This window comes from Ammodytes marinus (genome assembly GCF_949987685.1).
Source record: "Ammodytes marinus genome assembly, chromosome: 6".
NCBI lineage: Eukaryota > Metazoa > Chordata > Actinopteri > Uranoscopiformes > Ammodytidae > Ammodytes > Ammodytes marinus.
Window position 1 is genome coordinate 4299022 of NC_137235.1, and position 25446 is coordinate 4324467.

The 25446-nt window shown below is 39.3% G+C and overlaps 2 protein-coding genes across 2 annotated transcripts in view; both read right to left on the reverse strand.

The window, feature by feature from the left end:
• Nucleotides 1-1357: 1357 nt before the first annotated feature.
• sp2 (sp2 transcription factor) lies at nt 1358-14390 on the reverse strand. The gene is made up of 8 exons (XM_080029202.1): nt 14341-14390; nt 10952-11028; nt 9765-10517; nt 8406-8624; nt 7668-7986; nt 6954-7131; nt 6369-6562; nt 1358-5828 (listed from the first exon to the last, which is right to left on the reverse strand). Exons 1-8 carry the CDS (start codon nt 14345-14347, stop codon nt 5728-5730), a joined length of 1848 nt encoding a protein of 615 aa, XP_079885328.1. The 5' UTR covers nt 14348-14390; the 3' UTR covers nt 1358-5727.
• A 5903-nt stretch (nt 14391-20293) lies between these two features.
• socs7 (suppressor of cytokine signaling 7) overlaps nt 20294-25446 on the reverse strand; it is a gene marked incomplete at both ends in the record, with an annotated part of 19135 nt that continues 13982 nt past the window's right edge. The window contains 3 exons of the mRNA XM_080030257.1: nt 20294-20414; nt 21089-21224; nt 24847-24975. Of these exons, the coding sequence (XP_079886383.1) occupies nt 20294-20414; nt 21089-21224; nt 24847-24975 (386 nt within the window). The remainder of the gene's footprint in view (nt 20415-21088; nt 21225-24846; nt 24976-25446) is intronic.

A 25446-nucleotide genomic window follows, 5' to 3' on the forward strand; every position in this document is an offset into this window, starting at 1 on the left:
TCTTTGTAAAACATTTTTGTCTCATTCTATAAACTACTGACAACTTCTCTATCAAATTCTTAAAACAACTTTAAAATAATTTCCATTGATTAATGTACAGATTCAGATTTGGGAAGAATCTGGACTGGTCTATAAACTTTTTCCAGAGCTGTATATCACATTTCATATATATAATTTGTTGCATTTGTGTGTGTGTGTGTGTGTGTGTGTGTGTGTGTGTGGTGGCCAAGTTTCCTGTCACATGTTACTAAAGTGACTGAAACTGTAGATCCAGTCAGACAGGATGGACTCTGCATTCTTTAACAACAACTATTTCTTTTTCAAACAGAGATTTTCTGTTGAGTAAATGTGACACTGTTACAGACCATTATCGACCTTGTGTTACTGCATTTTTCACATTTCTTCAGATTGAGTGAAGCATAAAATAACCAAAGTCACATGGGACCTGTCAGCATTGATGCTGTAAAATGTGCATATTTTCCTCAAATAATAATAAATAAAAAGTCTACCTAGATCAAAATGCATTGCCAACAAATACTAGAGAAAATGTAACACTTTTTAAGGAGAAGACAGACATGCTTAAAATACTGCAGGTTGTCACTTGCATTAAAGAAAAACCCTGATGTTTCCTGCAGATACTAATGTAAACAAATAAGGCTAGCTAACTAGCTTAGCTCACATGACATCAACCTGTTCGTCCTATTCAAACGGCACTGACATGCTTACACAAACATGGTGTAATATAAACACTAATACAGTGGACCGGCTCTGAATATAACCAAATAACACCATTAATGGAAGATAATTAGGATAAGAAACCTTTAAATGTTACCGGTTCCCATGTAGCTGCCAGGAAGTACTTGATTACCTGATGACGCTGCCACGAGACTTTCAAAATAAAGGTTTTATATACTACCTATGGTACAGACTGATAAAATCTTGCCTTGAAGTTTAAATCGCTATTTATTTATGTAAAGTGTATTCGTATTATATAAGTAATATATATAGCAAAATATTATAAAATATTATAAGTTAATTACTATCATACTTATAATGAAAGTGGGAAAATGTAAGGAAGCAAAAAGTGGTTTCAGTTGTTTATTGAGGGGTGGTGACTGTAGAAAACCTTGTTTCAGCACCTTTATACAAGTTAAAAAGTATATATCGCTCCTTCTTCTGATAAACAACAATTATAGGACATATGGCCTTGTTGAGGAGACAGCTTTATACACAGAAACTAAACAATTAAAAAAACTCTTAATTTGGAAAAATCTTATATTTTAATTACAAATCAAGATTACATTTACAAATTTTTGGAACCTAAAGGCTGTTTAATCAGTGCACAATACATTATCATGTAACATAAGTTAAAACCACAAAAGAAAGAATTTGTTTTTATTTAATTTTTTTATTACAAATGTTATCTGGAATTAGACAGAAAAAAAATATCTTTAAATACTGGGTGCAGCTGTCTAAGGCATCTTTAATTCAATAGAAAAAAGATCTACAAGTCTTATACAAAGCAGGAATGAAGCTATACAATGTCACATTATATTTTATTCCTTACACACTGTACAAAGTCCTTCATGGCTGGAAACGCCAACCACAACACTAGGCAGCTTTACTTTCGTTTTCTTAATATCCTACATTTTTCTGTGCCTACCAGACACACAAACACACACACTGTATTTACATATGCAGACATGAAATAGAAACATAAATATGAGCAGATTCTGTCTGTCTGTCCATCTCAATGGCATCTCATGTCTTCAGACACATTCTTAAAAAAAAAAAAAAAAAAAAAAAAACTATACCAAATATTGGCCACCTTAGCTTTTATCTGTCACCACCTGTGAAACACTTTGCAGAGTTTAATGTACTTTAGCTTTTTTTTGGTCGAAACTCATTTGTTTCTGGGGAGAAGAAGTTGTTTTTGAATCATGTTTTAAAGGTGGAGTCAGCAATTCGGGAGAACGCTTGTTGTCAAAATCACTTTTTGTCAAAATCAGTGAATATCTCCTAACAATCTGCTACCTCTGAGTACTGTGTGTGTGTGTGTGTGCGCTGAAAACAAATCCAGTCTCAATACACAGTCTATGTTCTGGAAAAAGGCATGTTTACATACCCATATACAGAGCCTAGGCTGTGTATTTAAACCAGATTTTTTTGAGTGTGCACACAGTACGTTCAGGTAGCAAATCATGAGGAGATATTAACTGATTTTTCACAAAATTGATTTCAACAACAAGCATTCCAAATCAGTGACTGCACCTTTAGGCATCAACCATCCATTCAACATGTTTGTCACAGTATTAGAAACAGACCACAGTTCAGAGTTAACACAGAAGCGAAGCATCATCACCTGCCGTCAGTTGACGCCGCACTAATTTTGACTAGAAAAGCTCAAATAACCCTGCGTTCCAAATCACATACTCTTTCTTTTTACTACACTACATACTAAAGTACAGAAGAGTTTAAGGGCCAAAGGAGATAAAAAAAATCAGATAAGGAAGTTATTTTTTTTCAAGAATAAAGACAAATATTCCAAAATGCTATTGGAGTTAGTGGGGCGTTTCTGTAGTTTCAGCATACAACAATTGACTTGCATGTATTGAGACATCCTAAATCTTTTTTTTTTTTGGCATACTTAATAGTAGGGAAGTATGGAGATTGGAACGCAGGGTCAGTTGGTGTTTTTTCCCCCTCCCATACGAGGTCAGACTTCAAACTGACTGATGACCTTTTAGCAAAAAGGTTAGTACATCTTCATTATATATATATGAAAAAAAAAGTATGAGCAACAGTATGTTTTGTGAAAAGCAAAAGACATTATAGTAACTTGTGTGTGAATACTGTACAGTATAGGCCCGTAACGCTGGTCATCTGTATATCAACAAAATCTCAAGTTAATTCAGAAGTAAAGCTATCAAAAAGCTGAAAAAAAATTTACAAAGTAAGTGGTCGAAGGCCAGAGTAAGATTATTTTTTTTATCTCGAGATGATTGTCAAGTCAGGCCCTTGAAAATCTGATCATATATACAGCAATGCATAGGCTATAAAACCATCAAAATCAATGTATACTGTTAGTAAAGCAGAAGAGTTACCCTGGTATTAAGCTGTATAAGTAGGGCTGGGTATCATTTGGAACAAGTACCAAATATTTGACCTTTTAATAGCTTGATTTGAGAAATATAAACATGTGTTTCTAAAATATAACCCATATAAAATATATAAAATAACCAGACGTAACTTTCTGTTAACAGACGAAGGATACGTTGGTAAAAAAACCCACACAAACTCACAGCCTTTTAAGAACTTTACCTAAACAATGTCTAAAACTAGCAACGTTTTGATTTAAATCAGGAACAATGTGAAAAAGAACTAGTAGAGTTTGAATGTGGCAACCACAACACTCTAGACAAATTTCCGTACCCAAAAAAAGGTATTTTATTTAAGTTTGATACCCAGCCCTAGACGTTAGCGTACCCGTCGTAGCATCCAAGATGGATAACCAGCAATGCAGCGACCTGGTTGAGGGGCGATCGACTCCTTTTATCAATAATATTTCAATGAATTGAACCCTTAGCACCTGACACACAATGAGAGCTCTTTAAACCTCATCTCTCCAACACAGAGGACTTTCTGAGTTCTCCGGAAAGTTTAAAGTTTTTGCCTGTTTTGCTTTTCTATAAAAAGGTAAGAGGATTTTTAGGTAGTTTACAATAGATTCATATGTGGAATCATTATCGCTCAAAACTGCCCTGGACCAACGTTTTATCTATGAAACATGACTCGATAAGAAAAAAAAAAATCATTAGAAAAAACAACAACCTTAGATCATCTATCATCTCAGAAAACAAAGCTCTCAGTTACTTAAAAAGAATTTCTGACGAATTTTAGCCCGTTAATAAGAATCAATATTAGATTATAACTTCACCCTTGCAGCTTCACAGAGGTGATATCCTGCTTCTTCTTGACCCCATTCACATTCTTATATACTGTTCATCGCAACATCCGGCTTTGATACACTGAAGAGAAAAGCAAGTGCAAAAATTAATACTTTCAAATCCGGTGTTCCACAAGGATCAATGCTGGGTCCACTATTATTCTCCAAAACCATGTTTCTACTTTGTGATATTACAATCCTGACACTATTTTATGTACCGCTTATAATGGGAGGTTCAAAAGCCCAATGGATGGCCACTCCAAATGTCAACATTTAATCTTTTAATCTAAATGTCCACAAAAAAAATCGATTATAATATCGCTGACCTCGAGAAGAATTCCATCAACCAAGACACAAAAGTTTGACAGTGACTTTCAAATCACTTTATTTTTTGATTATTAAAGTTGCTCAGTTTTTGCTCCTCTCACTTTAAGTAAGCTGTATTTAAAATAAAATAAACGTAATCTAATTTAGACCACTTTATATATATTTTCTAACAGGAATCAAGAAAACTCAACTCAAATTTCAGCAGCTCCTCACTTTTTGCCAGTTTATTTAAAAAATGAATTTTGAGATATTTTAAAGGCACATTGAGTTCAGGCCGAGAACTGCATATTTTAAGCCCATCCAAGTCTGAACTCAGCCCTTACATGTTGCTAGTTCTGTTTAGGGTCTTGGCAGCTAAACACTCAAATTTTGCTATCAGAAATGCTACCGCCTTGATCGCTCCCCTGGAAGAGCTCAGACGAGCACAGTCCGTACCCTCAAACCAAAGCTGTGCATGTAATACATTTTTTTTACTGCATCTTGGTATTTTTGCTGTAACATGTTTCAACCTCCTGTTTTTAAACTTTGAGTCTCATTTTGTCAAGTTTTTCTTCAAACCTACTTTGCAAATCAATTTCTAACAATTAAAAATGTGTTATAAATAGTTTATTAACATTATCAATATTATGTATATTAGTATGCATGTACACACTTTTAAAAAATAGCCGATGTAAACTTCTAAAGTCTTGTAAGAGGAGTTTTTTTTATGAAATGGTCCCCAACTTATTTTTGGGGGGTTTACAGGTTTTAAATCAGCAGTGAATCCTGCTGAAACACAATTAGCTTAAAAATAAATGACCATTTCACTAAAGGTAAAACAAAATTCTGTTAAATTTACAAAACATGGTGCTGATTTTTTTTTAACTTTTTTTTTGGTTCTTGACAGCCAATGTATGGGAGCATTCCAATGTTCCACAATAATTATAATAATAATAATAAAATTATTCAAATTTAAAAAAAAAAAAAAATCAAGCAAGATCTTGTAGGGGGAAACAAAGAAGGGATAACTGTGACTGGAGTCCTGTGGTTTTGGCGTCTTAATATTTCCATGTACGTTGTTTTTCCACCGGAATAGAAAAGTTCATAAATAAGCAAGTAGAGTTAAGCATCTGAAGCCTCGCCATGTCGTCATCTTACGCGATCAGTCAGAGCTGGTTCTGGCCTCAACTCAGACCAGAGGAAAAGAAAAAGAAAAAAAGAAAAACTATTATTAATACATTTGCTGGATCAGTTTTAAGTCCACCAGAAGGATTTATTTGTACACCACGCTACCCAGTGTCCTAGAGGAGTGAGAGAGGGATGTAGGGACTTTCTTTTTTGGGAGATTTTCCCCAGAATGGGATAAGTCACAGACACTCCCTTAAGGTATTGTTTCCTGTGCCCCTCTTTCCTCTAATCCAGTCTTTAGTTTCAGAGTTTGTCTGCGTTTATATACGCTACGGCACACGGGCAGCTCACAGGTTCTTAGTGTTTATGTGAGTCTTGTAATGCTTCGTCAGGTGGTCGCTCCTCATGAAGCGTTTCTGACACTGGCTGCACTCGAACCGCTTGTCTCCTATGGAGGAAACAAAAAAAGATATAGAAATTACGAGCCAGAAGACGACACATTTATTGCTTGAGAAAAAGGCAAAACAAATGATAAAATCCATATTTTCCTCAATATACTCAAGGAGGAGTTCAAAATTAAGTTAAACAAAATGTCTGTATTTGAAATTGATCTTAAAATAAGAAGTGCACACACCCAAAAACTCTGAAACCCTCAAATGCTCAGATGTTTTGCTTCCTTCAGTGTGCAATCAAACACCTTCTTCATTGCCAACTGAAACCTAAAACTAAAATGGCTACATTCAGATTTCTTTCTTTTGTCTGACTTCATCATTTCCTGTTGCTTAAGTGGTTTCAACTGTCGCCACAAATTGTAGCTTTTTACCTCACCCTCAAATAACAAAGTTTTCTATAGTGTTATAAGGACTTAAAAAACTAACGCCATTAAGTGTGTTTGTATGTGTGTGTGTGTGTGTGTGTGTCTGTGTGTGTGTGCGCGTGCCTTGTGTGTGTGTGTGTGTGCGTGTTTCGGTGCCTCCTGTAGACGTACCTGTGTGCGTCCTGGCGTGCCGCTGCAGTTCGTCGCTACGTGTGAATCGTTTCCCACAGAACACCCAGTTGCAGACGAACGGCCTCTCGCCGGTGTGCAGCCGGACGTGAGCGCGCAGCAGCGACGTTTTCCTGAACGTCTTCTCACAGCCGGGGACGTGGCAGATGTGTTTCCTCTTCCCAAGCTCCCCGGGCCTGCAGAAAACACACAGACACACACACAAAAATACAGTGAGATACAGTTACCAGGATAGACAATGGAACTAGATATCTTAAAGGGTAGTTTCTTATTGTTCTGTTGATGCTGCTATTCAAAAAAAAACTATTAAATTATGTTGCTAACATCAGATAACTGATTTTTTTTCATATAACACTATTCACGGAAAGAAGTGGGAATTATTTATTTCATAAAGTTCTCAAAATGTCTCTGAGCATTATATTTGGAGTTGGAAATATTACACACTTTGCATTTATGAATCTGTAAATATCTCTTTCTTAAATGGTCTACCCTGCACAATAGCCAAGAAAAACTAGGCAAGTAAATATAGAAAACTTGCCTATATTGTCCATCTGTTGACACACTCACCTCTTGTCTGCGTCTTTACAGTTGGGGCAGGTGCAGGCCATGCGTCTCTTCTTCTCCCCCGTCTGTCCGGGCAGCTCCAGCGTGAGCGTCTGGTCGATCTGGAGCGCGTGCTGTTGACCCTGCGTCGTAGCCAGCTGGAGGCCGCCCTGTAAGGTCTGCACGGTCAAGTGCTGCTGGCCTGAACCACACACAGAAACATTGTTAGAAACACAGCAGTACAAAGCTTTTTATCGTGGTTTGTATGGTGTATTTCCATTTCATTTGATTTCAGAGACAGTTGTTCCGTGTGGATGTTTTTACTGTGTTTAAGTAAAAAAAATAAAAAATAAGAAAAAAAGTTTTTTGACCCCAATAAAAGAATTAAACGAAAAATAAAAACAGCCTTGCTCCGACTAGGTTCCTCTAAAACCTTTACTAATTAGACTACAAGCTGAGGGAAATGAGTTAAAAGTGGACCCGCAATTTTGGAAAAGGCTAGTTGTCAAATTTTTTTTTTCAAAATCAGTCAATATCTCCTCATGATCCGCGATTAAAATCTGGTACTCAGCCTAGGCTCTGTAAACCGGCATGTTGCTAGCTACAGTGGCCTCCTTTGTTCACATAACCTTTGTTAACATGCCAGTTTACAAAGCCTAGGCTGTGTATTAACATCAGATTTTTGTATTCAGTGCACCACGCACACAGTACGGACAGGCAGGTGACCCATGGACTCACCCCCTGAGTTGGTGATGGTGACGGGAACGCCCTGCACATGGACCCCGTTGATGCTGATGGTCTGCACCGTCTGAGCAGGTGTGGCTATCTGCTGCTGCTGCTGCTGTGGCTGGGGCTGGTTCATGTGGTAACCGCCCGCTGGAGCTATTTTAGCCAGAGTCTTCCTCCCGCCCGTCAGCGTGCGCTTGGTGCCGGCCGGCGGCGAGGTGGCTGCAGCGCTGGTGGTGGTGGCGATGGAAGTGGTGGGTGTGGTTGTGGTGCAAACAGAGTCCTGGAGCTGAATAGACTGCCACTCGCCAGACGCTGTTTTGAAGAGGATCTGAGAGAAGGAGAAGGACAAATGGATCGCTGAGCTTTTTTCTTTAAACAGAATGGCACAATCTGAGCAGCATGACCTCATTATTTTTAGATATATTTCATGTTTTATATAAATATATGTTTGGAAGGGGGTCTGGGGGAAGGGTTTCTTCAAACAGAATGGCACAATGAGTCTCTGCTCATTACCTCAAGGTATTACATCAATGCATGTAATCTTATGAAATACATATAAACATTTTAATGATAAAGTAAAACTCACTTTCAACTTATTTATTTTACATTTTATATATATTTTTCACAATTTATTAATGCCATTCTGAATTACATTAAAGACCAAATAGACCAGGTATAAGAATCCCGAGTATACAGAATCGTTTTCACACAATAGTATTGAAGTGAGAGTTCTTTAGAATGGGCTACCTGTGTGGGTGTGTTGTCTGCCTGAGTGACCTGCAGACTGGATGGGACAGACTGCCTCTGTGGGACGGTGGGCAGGGTAGCGGAGGCGGCCTGCACCACCTTCAGAGCCTGCTGGGGGATCTGCACCATCTGAGTCTCCTGTTTGGACTGAACCAACTGCACCTGCTGCACCATCGCCGGCTGGCCCGGACTCTGCACAATCAGGAGGTTGTTACCCGCCTGAAAATACACAGTAAAGACAGGGAAGGGTTATTATGGGATGAATACATAAGGTGTGGAGTTATCCCTCTTAATAATAGGCTACAAACGGGGCGCCTTTTGCTCAGTTGGTAAGGCATCCCCCTCCCGGGCCGGGCCCAGCAGCAGACCCGGGTTCGATTCCCACCCGCGGTCGTTCTCTGCATGTCACTCCCCTCTCTGCCCCATTTCACCTCTGCACTATCAATAAAGCATAAAAATGCCCAAAAAATATCTTTAAAAAAAAAATAATAGGCTACAAACATTTTGGTTATGCACAACTGCACACTTTCTTGGATTTGCACCATTAAGTTTATTTTTTAACTTAAATGTGTTGTTTTACCTAGTTGCTGCTCTTCTATTTGCCTTGTAAATTGTATATTCTGTATTGCTGCTGTTTTTTTTTCTATTTTACTTGTATTTTGCATATTTTCATGTTTCTTTCTTGGCATTCAGTCTGTGGAACACAAAGGAAGAATTTCATTGTATGACTGAGAACATGTTTCTTATTGTGCATATGACAATACACACTTAGAATCTTGAATCAAATTGGTAAGCACACTTTTCATAAAACTTGATCTTTTGGCCACTTGGGGGCAGCACAACGAGCTTGTAAACACATCATTGACTTTTATGACATTTCACCGCCATAAAAAAAAGTTGATATGGGGGAGTTGATCCAATAGACAAGATCCAGATGAGAAACCTTAGTCCCTATATTCACTCTGCTTTTACATCTAGACCAACTCTTTAGGAAATGATCCAGCTCTTTCTGTGCTAGATGCTGCAAAATGAGGACTTTGCAGAACTTTACTCCCAAAGTCAAGAATTTCCCTTGTGTTTGCATAACCATACAAATTAACTACTGTATCTTTCCCATATGGACTCAGATGTCACTGCAGCACCAGACACATGTTAAAGATTGTTTAACACTGCACTTGATGCTTGAAGTCAGTGTGGAGAAAAAAAATTAAAAAGTGTGCAGCTAAATGTACCTAGTTTAGTTTAGTTTTTAGTTTATTTATTTTGGGCTTGTGCAAGAGACAAAGTACATAAATAATCAAAATAATCAAAATTTGATGGAAAAAGATGATGCAATGTTTGATTGTGTGTTTGACAAACCTGTATGATGTTGTCTCCTGCTTCTATCAGTATGGTCTCCATCTGTTCTGGGGAAGGGGAGGCGGCCTGAGCAGGAGGCAGAGACTGACTAGAAGCCAAAACCATAATTTTCTTCTTCCTCCCTCGTCGGCCCTTTGCTTGAATGGAACCGGCCGCTGTTGCCTCGGTGATGATCTGAGTTCCGCCCATTTCCCCGGTGGCCACGTTGAGTGGCAGCGTGAGCCCGCTGGGGAGCTGCACCAGGTTCTGAGTTGAGTTGTTCTGCTTGCGTTGCTTTGGAGACGGTTTAATGGCGACAGTCTTGTGTGGCGTGACGGGAGAGGTGGCCAGGGCGGGTCCCGGTACTGTCATGGGACTGGTGAGGATGGCCTGGTTGGTGCCTGGGATGAGCTGGAACTGACCCCCCTGTGGCATCATCTGGAGGGTCTGGCCCCCTTGGATTTGCGGGACCATTTGGTATTGGATGTTGGCGGGCTGCGAGGTGTTGCGGGCCGGGCTTTGCTGGATGGTGAGCATGATGGGACTGCCAGATGTGTTGGAGCCCAGGCCCGCGGGGAGTTGGATCACATTGCCCTTGGCTGAGAGGAAGCCCAGGTTTTTGGGCGGGGCGGGGGCGATGGGAGCAGGTTTTATGGGGAGGAGCCGGCGAGGTTGAGGCGTCGCTGGAGGAGAGCTGACCGGAGCCTGGGCCGCCGGCGGGCCGATCTTACTGCAGGTGGCAGCCAGCAGCGCCAGAGGGGAGGGCTGGGAGTCCTACAGGGAGACACACAGGGAGGTTTTAGGTTTGTATTTATTTATTAATACAGGCAAAAGGTAAGCATTTCTGTGTATTTGTGTCAAGGAAACCATTGAAAATGAGATGATTCCTCTCAAGGGGTTTATCCACCTATATACATATCGCATACAACTGTATAATGACAAAAAACTGTATATAGACAACAAAAAAATAACTGAAGTTAAAAGGATGAATCCCTTAATAAATTAAAGAAAAAAACTATCATTAAAAACTCTAATAACTAGGATCAAATAACAGAAATCCCAGATGATATTTAGTTTGGAATAACTATATCAGATGGTAGTTGATGTATGAAATGCTTTGATAAGTAGATGTAGTGCACAGGGCCTGGGTAGGGCTTCTGCTGAGTGAGAGAGTGCAGCAGCAGACACGAGATCTGGCTGTTACTCACTTGTGTGGAGGCGTTTGAAGGCTGAAGGTATTCACTGGGACTGACAGCAACAGTGGTGGCCATACTGTCCTGTTGATCTGTAAAAACACACAAGCACAGAGTAAGAATCAAAGTCAGGGTCAGGCTGCTTGTATCTGCTGTATTCGCATTGGTTTAACTGTTAAAGGACGTCACACGACATTCCTTAAAAAAATAGAGAGAGAGATCTGAGAAAGTCGAGCTATGTGATGTATCGCACTAAACATCAGTCACATAAATAAGTAAAGAGGATGCACCCACTGCAGTCAAAGACATGATGTTGGGAAAGTACTACATTTGTTAAGAAAATTATGTTTCTGTTAAAATAGTCAGCATAAGTACATTTAGTGCAGTGCAGGCTGCCAAATAGTTGAAGAACAGGGTTCATTTTGAGTCCAAGGCATTGCTGCCTAATGACCGAAATAGGTTGAGACTGTTATTGTCAAACAAATTCTATGGGTAAAAAGGTTCACTGGTGATTTACACTGAGTGACCTATTGTTCCACTGGTTATTACTGCCTAAACTGAATTACATCATGTAAACAAAATACAACAGATTACACATTTTAACTGCTACAGAGACTCAGTCAGTGTCTGCTGTCTGTCGCCCCCCTGAAGTGGTTCCATGCAGCAGTGGTGCATCATGGGTATTTTTAGCAGGTTTAACTCAACATCTTTCATCATTCATGAACATGTAAAAACAAACTGAAATATTAACATTTGTACTATTGGAGAACATCACTGAGAACATCAGCTGGGCTCAAAAAGGCCCGTTAGCTTCTAACAGCAGGACACACACACACACACACTGAATCACTGTGTGTCAAAATGACTGTACCAAATGACTGTACAGGATGCATTGCTGGGGAAAAAATACTGAATCGTCATTGACTTACTCCAACTACAAAAGATGCTGAAATCATTATATTACTGACGGGCATTTCATTTCTCTAAAGTAACGTAGTAAGTTCCATTACATTTCAGTCCCAGAGCTCATCATTTTTTTTTTTTTTTAAAGATAAAAAAAAAACCTTGGTTGTATTTATTAGAATAATAATAAGTCTTCATTTTGATTCACTATGTACAAACTTTGCACGGACAAGTCACTTCCAGCTACTGTCTTTCGTTGGAGACAACTTGGGGGACAAAAAAGTTTAAAATATCCTTTTTTTCACATGCATGTCGACAGATATTGTTCATACCGTCTGGGTAAATCACAAAATTCGTAAATATACATGCTTAACTCTGCGACTACAGTATAACGGTAGAATAATGCACGAAAATACACCAAATCAAAAGGCACAAACTGGGCCTTAAATACAACCAAAAGTCAAATATACATAATTGAAAACACAAAGTAGATGTTGCTTTTTTTATAATAAAGGTTTCCAAAATAAAAAAAAGACAAGTATCCACAACATTACCTGCCTGATTCTGCCCCTTCGTATGTCAACTCAACTTTGATCTGACACAAAATAACCTCAGACGCTGTGTTGTTGACGCTGCTGCTGCTGCTGAACAGCAAAACCAAACAGGAACCACTTCCTCCGTTACATCCGTCTGTCGCCTCATTAAGGGAAAGTATTATAAATGCAGCTGTGGATCACGACGCTTTAACTACAGTGTGAAAGTCAAGTCAAGTCAAAGTTTTGTATAGTCAGTTCTGATATATGCGAGACAAACGTCAGAATCTAAATGGCGTTTATCACTGGCCCACATTGCAATAGGAACGATAAAAAAAAGAGAGTAAATTAAGATAAACATTACCTAAACAATATTTACATTAGATAAATTCTAAATACTAAGTAGTGCAAAGGAATTGTTTGTACAATATAAAACAGTATGTATAGAATAGAAAGTAAAAAGTTGATAAGTTAAATTGAAATGTGCAAAGTGCAATGTGATGAAAAATATTACAGTGTCAAACTAAAATAAAAAAAATGTTCACACGGGGATATCACAGCCTGCAGAGCCGCTAAGTCCCTCTTGGCTAAAGCGACATGTTGTTGGCACGTAAACACACACCAACGTGGACGGATGGCTGCTGCAGTTACTAAGCAGATCGTCACAACAATGAGCCACCACCGGTTATGCGAGTGTGCCTTTAAATCCTGCCAGCAATGCACACACACCACACCGCAGTCAGCCCTACTTATAATGTGATATAAGCAGTTTCTTACCGCCCTAGAAAACAACAAAATAGCAGGCTGAGAGAAGGAGAAATAGACAGTGTAGGTGTACTGTCCCCTGTATACCAAACAAGCACTTCCAGGATAATGTGGTCAAAACTATATTTCAACTAAATTAAAGAACAAGAAAAGAAGTTCACAAGATATTTAGTCCATGACTTCCTGAATCATATATCTCTGATGCACCTTTTCTTAACTCCTTTGCACAAAAAAAAAATCCAACAAAAAGTTTCCTTTGCATGCTTTATGCTTTTAGATGGATTTTAAGTATATTTAAAGTACAGAAGCTGTGCTATAACGAATGCCCTAATTTGAAAAACAGCACACAAAACTAAAACGATTGCCTGAAAACTTTGTGATGGAAAAAACTATTTCAACAGAACATTTCGTAAAAGGGTTTTCAGAGTAGGTGCAGAGTGCTGTAGGGTTTGTTGTCTTTTGTAAATCATCATCTTTTGAGAAAATAATACAATGGATGGCTGTATTCTGTTGTCCATTGTGTAATGATTGAATTAACGACTATATTGCTTTGACAACATGTCGTGTTGTTTGAGGGAAATACTTGATTTTGTTGAATGTTTAGAGAGAGCATTCTGCAAACAAAATGTGTCTTTATGTTGGCAGACTTTCACTTTCGTCCTGTATGCAAACTGTTTGGAACACGTACATTCTGAATGGTTAAATGCCTCCCAAGCAATTGAGAAATACTGTAAAATACATGATAATACAGTATGGCCTCAAAATAGCGCCGCCATCAAACACTGTGGGTTTGCTCTGCTGTGTGGCTAATGCTAACTAGCATCACCGACTCACTGGGGGCAGCTTAGTTTCTACAGGGACCGTTACTTCCAGCTTTTAAATAACTCTGTGGTATATTGGATACCAGTTAGTGGTGGATGTTGGGGGGGAAATGCACGGACATTTTTTGGAGCAGCATTATAGCTTAAATTAGCATTTTTTTGGCTAGCAAGTCAAAACTCTCTTTGATATCGTTACGGAAAAAAGGCAACCCCTTCACCGGAAGTGGATTGCTTATTTTGATTCACTCAACTGCCCAACCCCCACTTTAAATACACACGTATCCGCACTGCATAACGTCCAGCGCTTTGCCCTTCAATGCTAATAAAATGTTTAAGGCACTAAGAATGAAATATAAACACCAATGTTTTAATTCCTACCCACCGCTCATGACGACATTCGCTCTCCGCGAGCCGTGAAGACCGAGCCCCGTGGAAGAGTCCGCCTGCCTCGTCCGCTGCACCAATCCACGGACAATGGAACCTTAAAGGACGGCGGAGTTCGGCCAATCAGCGTTAAGCGTCTGTGAGATTGACATTCGAATAAGCCAATCAGGAGTCTAGATTTGTTAACGTCAGTCGATCGATGACTGTTCCACCAATGGGATGTCGAGATTGTGCTCAAGGCTTGGGGGAGGTTCTAAAAGATAAACCTCGAAAAAGCGAGGAGCCTATAAACAACATGGATACGGCTTAATGGACGTCCTCGCTGACCAATGTGATTATTGAGGGGCTGATCGAACAAAACTAGAATGACAGCCGTGTTGGTCAATGAGCGTTGAGCCACACGCGATGTTTAACACAGACTTGGCTGTCAGACGAAGTGGTCACTGTTCAACTCATGTGAAATATCTCTGTCCATTTCATGTAGCCTATAATATGATCCTATTGTTCAATGTTCACCAAGTGCAATAATAGGCCTACCATTGTGTGTGTCTGTTTTTGTATTTATAGCCTATATATTATATTAGACTGTCAATTGGTTCACTCACTTTTGTATATCTGTTATGCTGTTCTTATTTAATAGTTAGGCATATGCATTTCCAATTTTCGTCTTCTTTTTTCGTTTGTTTTACTATTTAAATTTTGTTGGCTTATTTTATTATGTCTTTACTGTGCACTATCCCTTTTGTTGCTGCAATTACCTTGCCTATTGTAGACAGACAGACAGATAGACAGATAGATAGATAGATAGATAGATAGATAGATAGATAGATAGATAGATAGATAGATAGATAGATAGATAGATAGATAGATAGATAGATAGATAGATAGATAGATAGATAGATAGATAGACAGACAGACAGACAGACAGACAGACAGACAGACAGACAGACAGACAGACAGACAGACAGACAGACAGACAGACAGACAGACAGACAGACAGACAGACAGACAGACAGACAGACAGACAGACAGATAGATAGATAGATAGATAGATAGATAGATAGATAGATAGATAGATAGATAGATAGATAGATAGATAGATAGATAGATAGATAGATAGATAGATAGATAGATAGATAGAAAAACAGTGTGAAATATTATTTTTTGTTGTAGGCCTATAGATTATTCAAACTCACTGCCCTCTCCCTTGGACCTCACTCACGCCAGATTTGAACTCTGAACACATGTCTTTTCAGATTAGGTGTTTGGCAAAACCCCAACAAGCCTACGCTCTGACACACACAATCCCGGCTTTGCAACTGCAAACGGCCTTTCACCCTTTGGAGGAAAAAAAAATTGTTCCAGTTGTGGCTGTCAGTCCCATCTGTCGTCCACATCCGCAGAGCTGCTGCCCCCCCCCCCCCCGCCCCCAGCACTTTGATGTAGGCTACCATGAGCTGTGTGTGTGTGTGTGTGTGTGTGTGTGTGTGTGTGTGTGTTCCCTGATTCTCATTGGCTCACTGTCCTCGCTACTCTTTTCACATCCACAATGCATGATGTGGCCCTTTTTTTCCACAGAGTGCACTTGACCCTATTCACATATACAATCATCTCTGTTTCCACTCACACGAGAATCCTGCTTTTAGCCAAAGTACTTTCTCCCTCTCCTAGTCGAGCGTGCTGCTTGTATAGAGTTAGTGGTGGAAGATCTAGATACTGTCTATCACGTTCTCCCCAGGCACCTCTGTGAAAAGCCTTCGAGAGAATATACTGCATAATTTAACTGCTGATATCTCACTTTTTTTTTTTCATTTAAAAAGCTTTATGAACGAGCCAAAAGCATCAGCTGGAGAGTTTTCAGCCCTAAACATTTCAAAGCGAGAAGCTGTTGAGAAAATCTTCAGTGGGAAATGGAGGCCATAGCTGCATTCATGTTCTACATCCACATGGTAAAGTTTGCTGTTAAATTATAGTTGCTTTCATCAGAAGTAAATATTGAACAGATTAAAGGTGGGGTAGGTGATTCTGGAGAACGCTTGTTGTCAATACATATAACTTTTAGGCAAAATCAGTGAATATCGCCTCACAATCTGCAACCTGTGCTCGCTGAAAACAACATCGGGTGTTAATTCACAGCCTAGGCTCTGTAAATTAGTATGTAAATAAAGAGTATGTAAACAAAAGGGCCCACCACAACATTCCCGTTTACAGAGCATATGGCTGTGTCTTCACACTTTCAGCACACACATAGTACAGACAGGTCGGATCGAGAGATATTCACTGATTTTGACAACAAACACTCTTCAGAATTGCTGACTGTCCACAAATGCGTTTACACTGTATATGTTTAAAATTATTGTTCATGATGATGACTGAAAAACTACTACTGCAGTTAACGTAATACATTAAACTCATCATAGCAAACATCAATTTTCAATATTTGACATTGAAAAAAAGATGCCACAAACCAATGTTTATTTTTCTTTCTTTTTTTTAAACTTTTTTACTGAAAACGTCGAGCCAGTAGCCAGCTTCAGGATACTGAGAAATAGAATGAGCAAAAATACACCTGGGCATTTCAACAAATAAAACGGACAGGTAGAGACGATCCACGGCAGATATACACACTCTGAGGCAGGGCATTGTGGAGGGAAAAACATCTGGGTATGATTTTATGAACCTAAACCTACTGCAAGTAAACTCCACGTTAGTTTGTCTTTATTCGCAACCTCTCGTCTAAATAAAACCATTTTAATTCATTTTACACGACTTCAGCAATCAGCATAAGTGCTTTAATCATCAGGACACGTTCCAGATTAAGGCGCCTGTGCTGAAACAGGCAGTGGAACCAAAGCAAAGAAAAAATATTTTAAAGTCTTAAAACATTAAGAAGAAGAGACATGGTTCACCTCTTTGCATTCAGTCTATAAAATCACCTTTTTGAATTGTAATTTTGCATTTCTGAGGAGTTATATTTTTCTTTGGTGTGTTTTTTCCTCCTATTACTGTTGAAATGTGGTGAAATCATGTAATAAAGGGGCCACAGATATCAACTTAGCCTCAGTAACTCAAGGACATGTTGTGCTATGAGTTATGGGACAGAGACGTAAATAAACCTTTTGGCAGACAGCTTGCTGTGAAACAAAAAAAAATGTATTTAAAGGATGCCAAGTGGCATTCTAGGTAGTGTAGGAAATCAATACATGTTGTCAAGAAGGAAAATATATCCAGCAATGAAATGCAATATCTGACCGTATCTGAAGGGGGAGCTTAAAGCTACAGTGTGTAACTTTTTCAAATAAATGAATGTCGGATACATTCAAGCCATCTCCAAATGAGTTGACACAAAGTTGACTATGCCTGTCAGCTCCAAAAAACTCTCTCTGTATTTCTCAGTATGTCAGCGGTAACAAACTGGTGCCGCCCGAGAACTCAAGAGCAATCCCAAGAAGCGCCCAAACATTTTTTTCTGTTGTTGATTCTACTGCTAAGAAAAAACCCTGGACACACAGCAGAAGGAATACAATCCATGCCCGATCAGCGAAGGCTTACCTCATGAAGATGCGCAGACAGTGTTGTTGTAATTGCTCAGAATTCCACAACAGAAGTTACGCACTATAGCTCGAAGTTTTGTTGGTTGTTCTTGTTTGTCAGACTAAGTTATATAAGTGAATGAAAATAACAATTCCGTCTGATTATCGGGTTAAAAAAACACAATCAAATCATCCAACTTTTGACTTTTCATCAAATCTGTCCACGTAACTAGCACTTCTGGTAAAATAAAACGTCTTGAATTTTTAACTAGCCTTGATTTTAGGTCTTATTTACATTAGTATAACATTAGCACTGCAGCTAATGTTGCAAGTTGTGTTATTTCCAGCCAGAAAACAAGAAGCAGGTTGCTTAATATAAGATGATAGTTCCTCCAACATGGTATCACATGACGTCTCTCTTAAACGAAAAAAATGAAAACATACCTGTGCACACTTAAATAAAAAGACTTGGAGAGAACGAGCATGACAATATCAAGTTGTCCATAGGCTACAATAAATAAACTCAGTTATATCTTTGCAAATGGACAGTTTACGGGACCTTTCTTATTTTTCTTATAAGAACCAGGACTGTCCGAATATTAGGCGTGGTCCGGTCCTCCATTGCCCTGCCTCTGTGTGTATATCTATCCCGAGGGCAATTTTTAAATACCAAAAAAAAAACTCCCTAATTTTGACAGAATTGAAGGGAAAAACAAGGAAACGGCAGCAAACAACAGTTGTACAAATCGACCAGTGCATTGTGTTTTTTTTCCAGTTCAGTTCAGTTCAGTTCAGTTCAGTTCAGTTCAGCTTGTTTCAGGAAAATTTGCAAATTAACGTTTTTTTTCTTCATAATTCACGTTCTCCATTTTGTTTTTCGAAAAAACCAACATGTTTTTTCCTGCAGGAGAGAACGTCTCTGCTGTGTCCATGGATACGAAGCCGAGTCCTCCTCTCAGTGACAGTTCATCCCACCGTCCAAACTTGCAAAACACTCGTCCTCATCACTCTTGTTTTGTTTTTGTTTTTTCTCCAGTCCAAAAAAATGAAGAGAGAAGCAAGTCCATCCGAGTGCACACAGCTGTGACACGGGGATGTTCCGGGGATTCTGATTGGCTGCTGCTGGCAGACCAGAACAGTTCAGTCCTCCATACAGAAACCTACAGGCAGAGATACAGGTGTTAAACACTGTACATATTATCTATTTATGTTATGCGTACAGTCATTGCACTACTGCCTTGCACTATTTTTGACTATTTCTATATTTTGTGTTTGTGTGTATTATTATTATTTATTTGTTTGTGTTTGTGTTTGTGTTGCTGCTAAAAGTTTGTTGTACACTGTACAATGACAATAAAGGATTCTGATTCTCGTTCTGATTCTAGAGCGAATAAAATCACCATAAAGCTGCAATCACATATTTGAAAAGACAAATTTCAACATAGCCTCGTGTTAATTGACCAGTAAAGCAACTTAAACCTGCAGTGTGTAGAATTTTGGGTTTTATTTCCTAGCAGATTTTGTAGAAAGTAATTATAAAATCCATAAGTACGTTTAATTTAGTGCATAATAGCTGAAAAAAAATTTTAGAATATTTTTTTTCCCCTTAGAAAGGGTCTCATATATGTCCATATTTCTCCATACCTTGGACCAAGGCCTTGTGGCCGCCATGTTGAAAGCGTCATAGTTGGAATGTCATCAGGTGCATTGTTTAGAATTTAGAATAGTTCTTGTCCTTGAAGGCCACTGTAGCTTCTGTTATTATTCGAAAGGGGTGGGGTTACCCAGGGAGCGTTGCATTCTAGAACTTTCTTGATGATGTCATATTACACACTGCACCTTTAAAGTATCTTAACATGTTATTAGATCAACATGGCCGAACAACAACAGCAAACTACATGCCTCTTTTCAACTGATGTTTTTGACTTTGCTTTGTGAGTATACACGACTGCTCCAATGTATTTTTGCTTCTTGTTGCAATTGCTTTTTTTTATAAACTGGCGGTCACAAAGTTTAAGTTGGTCTATTTGGCCAGGATATACCCGCCACTAGGCCCTGCCATTAGCAGATATTGGTTCTAGACCTGCAAAGAATTGGTGGCACTCTGGGACCAGTTTTTTTTTCCCTGCGTCTTTTAGAAACTGGTTGAAGATAAATCACCGGCTCCGATCTGGCCTTCAAACAGCCTTAATAGAAAAAAGGCTACTTCTGAAATTCTATTCCGTTACCTTTATATCAAAAAGATGACCACACCTCCCCCCTCCTCTATGACGACCAAATACTCAACCCCACTGAACAGATATACACTTTATAACTTTATACATAAACACATTTGAGTGCAAAGGGTTCGAACAACTCATCGTAAAAAAACGAATTTCTCCCCCCGACACTCACTTGAGCTCGAGACGATCTCTGCTGCTACGTCTGTGACTCAGTCTGCTGCGCCGCGCCCCCCACTCTCCGGATGCTCTTGACTGACATGTACATCTCCTCCTCCGGGTCGTAGTAATAAAACTTACTCAGGTAGGATATTAGTGGTCTAGAGAAAGAAAAAAGTGTGTGTGTGTGTGTGTGTGTGGGGGGGGGGGGGGGGGGTTTGCGTGTGTGTGTGTGTGTGTGTGTGTGTGTGTGTTTGTGTGTGTGTGTGTGTGTGTGTGTGTGTGTGTGTGGAGGGGGACAAAAAAGCAAGTTAGCCAAGTGTCACTGTGTTTTGTTTTATTAGTTCTTGTAATGTGATATAATGACAGTTTGATATGAATTTGCGATAGTGTTAGCAGGCTTATAGCTTTGGTTGGGTACCTTTAGGGGTAAAAATCTGTACCCTAAAGTCCATCAGTGTACTTGTACCCTTGACATACTTATTCGTACCCATGTCTTTCATACGTAAACACATATCTACTTACAAACTTTTATTTCAAGGCTGCTCAACCATAACCTACAAGTTAAAATCAACCTTAAATAAATAAGGAATAAGAGCAAACCCTCAAAGTCAGGATTGTATTTTTTCTTATTAGAGAACCTTTTTTATTTGGTTTTATCTTGATGCGTTTATGCATTTTTCTTTTTTTTTTAAATTGTATTAAAGAAAATTAGGCAGTATGATCTACATACACAAACAGGTACAGTTAAAGGCATTTTCAGTTTTTCCAAATTATTATGACTTCTTAATAAATGGTCAAATAGATTTAGGGGTTAGGGGTTTAGGGTGCGTACCTGGGCAGTGGAAGCTCCTGGATGTGGTCTATGCGGACTATTTGTCGGATGCAGAAGCGACAGAGATGCTGTAGAGACTTCACGTTGCTGAAGCGAGATACGGGATACAGCAGCTGAACCGGGGTGGGGGGAAGCCCTGTAACACACACGCGCACACACACACACACACACACACAAAACACACACACACACACACACACGCACACACACACAAACACACACATTATGTTAATGTACTTATTCAACTTACAATTTGACTGACAAATTAATTCAGTATGTGAGGGAAACCAGCAGATTATTTTCCCTTAAAGGTGGAGACAAAAAAATATTCCAAATGTTTATCAAAAAACGCAAAAAGATTACAAAATTAAGTTTAACAATAATTCTCCAAATCCCACAAAATCCTCACAGCTCACCGGGATTCAAGATGAGTTTCAAAACATTGCTCAGTGCTTTTAGAGAAAAATATATCAGAAAATGAATAATAACCTCTCAGCTCACCCATTGATTTTGTTGCAGCAGCTAAAATGAGGTATTTACGCAAAATCAGGGAGCTTACCTTTTACCCAGAGAAGGATTAAGATGATTTAGAGGTATTAGGAATTATACTTTTCATATCATTTCAATCTTCAACCTAAACCTGAATTAAAGGTGGAGTTAACAATCCTGGAGAATAATCACTTTTTGTCAAAATCAATGAATATCTCTTCACGTTCCACTGCCTGTCTGTGTGCTAAAAGAAGTCCAGTGTTAATACACAGCCTAGGATCTGTAAGCGGGCATGTTGCTAGCTACGGTGGCCCCTATGTTTAGATACCCCTTGTTTATATGCATGTTTACAGAGCCTATAGGCTGTGTATTACCACAATATTTTTTCAGCGAAAACACAGTACGGACAGATAATAAATCGTGATTTTATCAACAAGCGTTCTACAGACTCTACCTTTAACTTTGCTCAAACCAAGCCAATCAATACAGTTTTTTACGATTGCTAAACCACAGTGGGCACAACTGGAGCGACATGTGCAAAACTCTAACAACACTATGCACCGCAGCGGACGGTTCATGTGGACCAAACTGTAGCTCGTTTTTCGTTGCTTAAACACAATTTTCAAAACTCTACACACTTATCTGATGGCTTAACCACAACCTGCACAACACTGTGGATTTCTAGCACTTTGTTCAAATGCTAACACACTGCTGCCACAACTGTAAACCACACATTCAAAACAGAAAACTAGTGCATTTCAAACACTGAGGATTACAATTTCAACTGAAACACTAAGGGTGTATTCACACTGGGAAAGTCCGCTAGTTCACTTGCTTTGGTCCAGACCAAATAGAGTTTAGATTTTTTTTGTTTGGTGTGGTCCACTTTCATATTGCCCCTTTTGCAAGTGAACCAGCATCACGAAGCAAAACCACACGTGATCTGAGGTCATTCATTCATTGGACAGACATTCTGGGGTGGAGAGAAGCAGGTAAAACGAAGTAAAAACTGCGAAATATATAACTGATACAATATGGGGTTAAAAATAATAAATAAATAAATAAATAGGCCAACATCTAGCCTATAAATAAAATTTAAAAAAACATCAAATTAGTGTTGTTTCATATGGTTATAATATGTAGGCCTGTGTCAATGTGTGGCTTGTAGCCTATACGATGTGAAACATAATATTTACTGTATTTTTGCTGCTGGACGCGCGGCTCGCGAGGAATAGGCTCAAGCTGACACAGCTGAATTAGCCGTGTGTCAGCTGGGTGTGAGTTCGGCGCGGCTCAGCTCCAAACTGACACAGGGGTAGTATTGACGGTACCGTAACATAGGATGCAAAGTAAAAACACGCACTTCATACAAAGCGCAGCGTGAACCTGTTGTCACTGTGCGGGAGACGCTCCCCTCTCCTTCATCTGATCGCTGAACACATCAGCATGTTTACGCGTCCTGTCTATCAAATGTAATATATTCGCTCGGGGCTCCCGGTCAAACCACAACTAATCTTCCTAACAATGGCGACAACAACACTTTCCTATAATGTGAAGCTGACAGCGATTTATTAAAAAAGAAAAGGCACAGTGCTTCCTGCAATTGGGTCGGATCGAGTCCGGCCAAATTCACACCACAAACGAACTGCAGCAGAGTACGTTTTGAAGCGCATCGAGACCACCTCTTCAACTGGGTCTCGGAGCGTTTGTTTGGTCCGCCCCCGAGTGCGATTGCTGTATTCACACCTGTCTGAAAGATGCGCACCGAAGGCGGAAGTGCATCTGAGTTCGTTTCAACTGAACTAAACACGGCATGTGTGAATACACCCTAAGAAGGTGTCTTGTTTTGGACTTTTTAGTGAACATACTGTATATACAGTGTACAAAATATTTTTTTTGGAAATGGACCAATGAATGTTGTTGGTTGTTGGAGGGAGAAGAGTGGCAGTGAGAGTGTGGATGTGTGGAGGAACACATTAGAGGACATTGAGCTGTAATTTCTGATGAAATACAATAAGGGCTACACTGATAGACCCTGTTGTGAATCATGGTCCTCATTGAGAGAGGCAGGGTTGAGAGTGCAACCCAATCTGTAAAGATCTAAAGTTGCATCTGTAATACAGATTTTCCAGCAAACAAAAACAGCTCACAGTTGCATCCTTAATAAATGACAACAGGAATTGATTTCTGTGTTAGAATTATAGAATATTTACACAGATAAATATTACATTTGGAAATGTTTTCAAAATATAAAATAGCCTACATATCTATCGAAGCAAACTTCTGATTTCCATTTATTTTTGTTTATACTGCTATGTTATTAAATAAACAATTTCATGTGAAATAATGTCAGTCTTTCCTCAAAGAAAATATTACGTCATTTGTGTGAAGTAACTCAAATTATTCAAACTGTAAAGATTAACAGTTTGTAATTTGAGTATTGGGGTTTGATGCTAGTGTTTATACTCTGAGCGTGTTCTGAGTGACAGTGTGTGTTATCTCAATGAGGCTGGTTCATAGTGTTTGCTGCACTGAGTCTATTTTGCAGGTGAAGTGAACTGTTCAGCTCCAGTGACTGTTGGTAGTGCAGAATGTAGTTAGAGTTTTGCACATTGAGCTACAGTTGTGCCCACTGTGGGTTAGCAATCGAAAAAAACTGTAATATAAAGCCCTCATTCTGTTTCATACTCAGTCACATGTACTTTGGAGACAGTTATATATAAGACATATACATGTGAACACTAACACAGGCTGATTTAATATTAACACACATAGAAGCATTCTCACAATCATCAATCATTGACAGTCTGCAGACAGATACACAGTCAGATGTATTCCTCCGCCTCTCAAGCACTTCACACTAAGTGGGCGGATCACATCCATTTTTGATCAACTGGGGCTGTGTATCCACTGGAGTTATGACCTATATAAACTGTATATATACAGTATGAGGTTTCATTTCGATTGTATTTGTGTTAACTTAGATTTTATTTCTCTTGTTGCAAAGTTTAATTTAATTATTTTATGTTTTTGTATAGTGTTAACTTGGCTGGGGTAGGTTGGTGGTGGGTGTGTGTTTGTGTGTCAGTGAGTGAGTGAGTGAGTGAGTGAGTGAGTGAGTGAGTGAGTGAGTGAGTGAGTGAGTGAGTGAGTGAGTGAGTGAGTGAGTGAGTGAGTGAGTGAGTGAGTGAGAGTGTGCCTGTCTGTCTGTCTGTCTGTCTGTCTGTCTGTCTGTCTGTCTGTCTATATGAATGTATTGTTTTTATCACCTGGGACTCTGGATCGGAGGAAGTAGAGGAACTTCCCGTTCTTGGAGTGCATGATGGCTCGCTCTATGAACTCCACCACCGAGTGACAGCGGTCCTCAAACTTCGGATGACACCACAAGCTGAACGTCCCTGAAACGAGGAGAGAAACAATGTTTTTATTATATATATACTGTAATAGCCTATATATCACATTAGGACAAGGACATAGACTTCTAGCCAGGGCTTCACAAACACACACACACACACACACACACACACACACACACACACACACACACACACACACACACACACACACACACACACACACACACACACACAGGTTTAGGTTAATTTCTCCCTTTTTGTCACTATATGCCGGTGAAAATGGTCCCGAATGTTGTCAGTTTTTGTTCAGGGAATTCAACTTTTATTTCATTATAGTCTCGTGTTCATTAAAAAAATAGAATTGTTCTGGGGGGGGGGGGGGGGGGGCCCGCAGCAACTACTTATATCACTTAATGTGTACAGTCAGCTCTGCATGTAGCATTGTTTCATCTATAAATAACACCCACGTTACATTAATTATAAAACATTTGTATAATTACAGTATACATAATT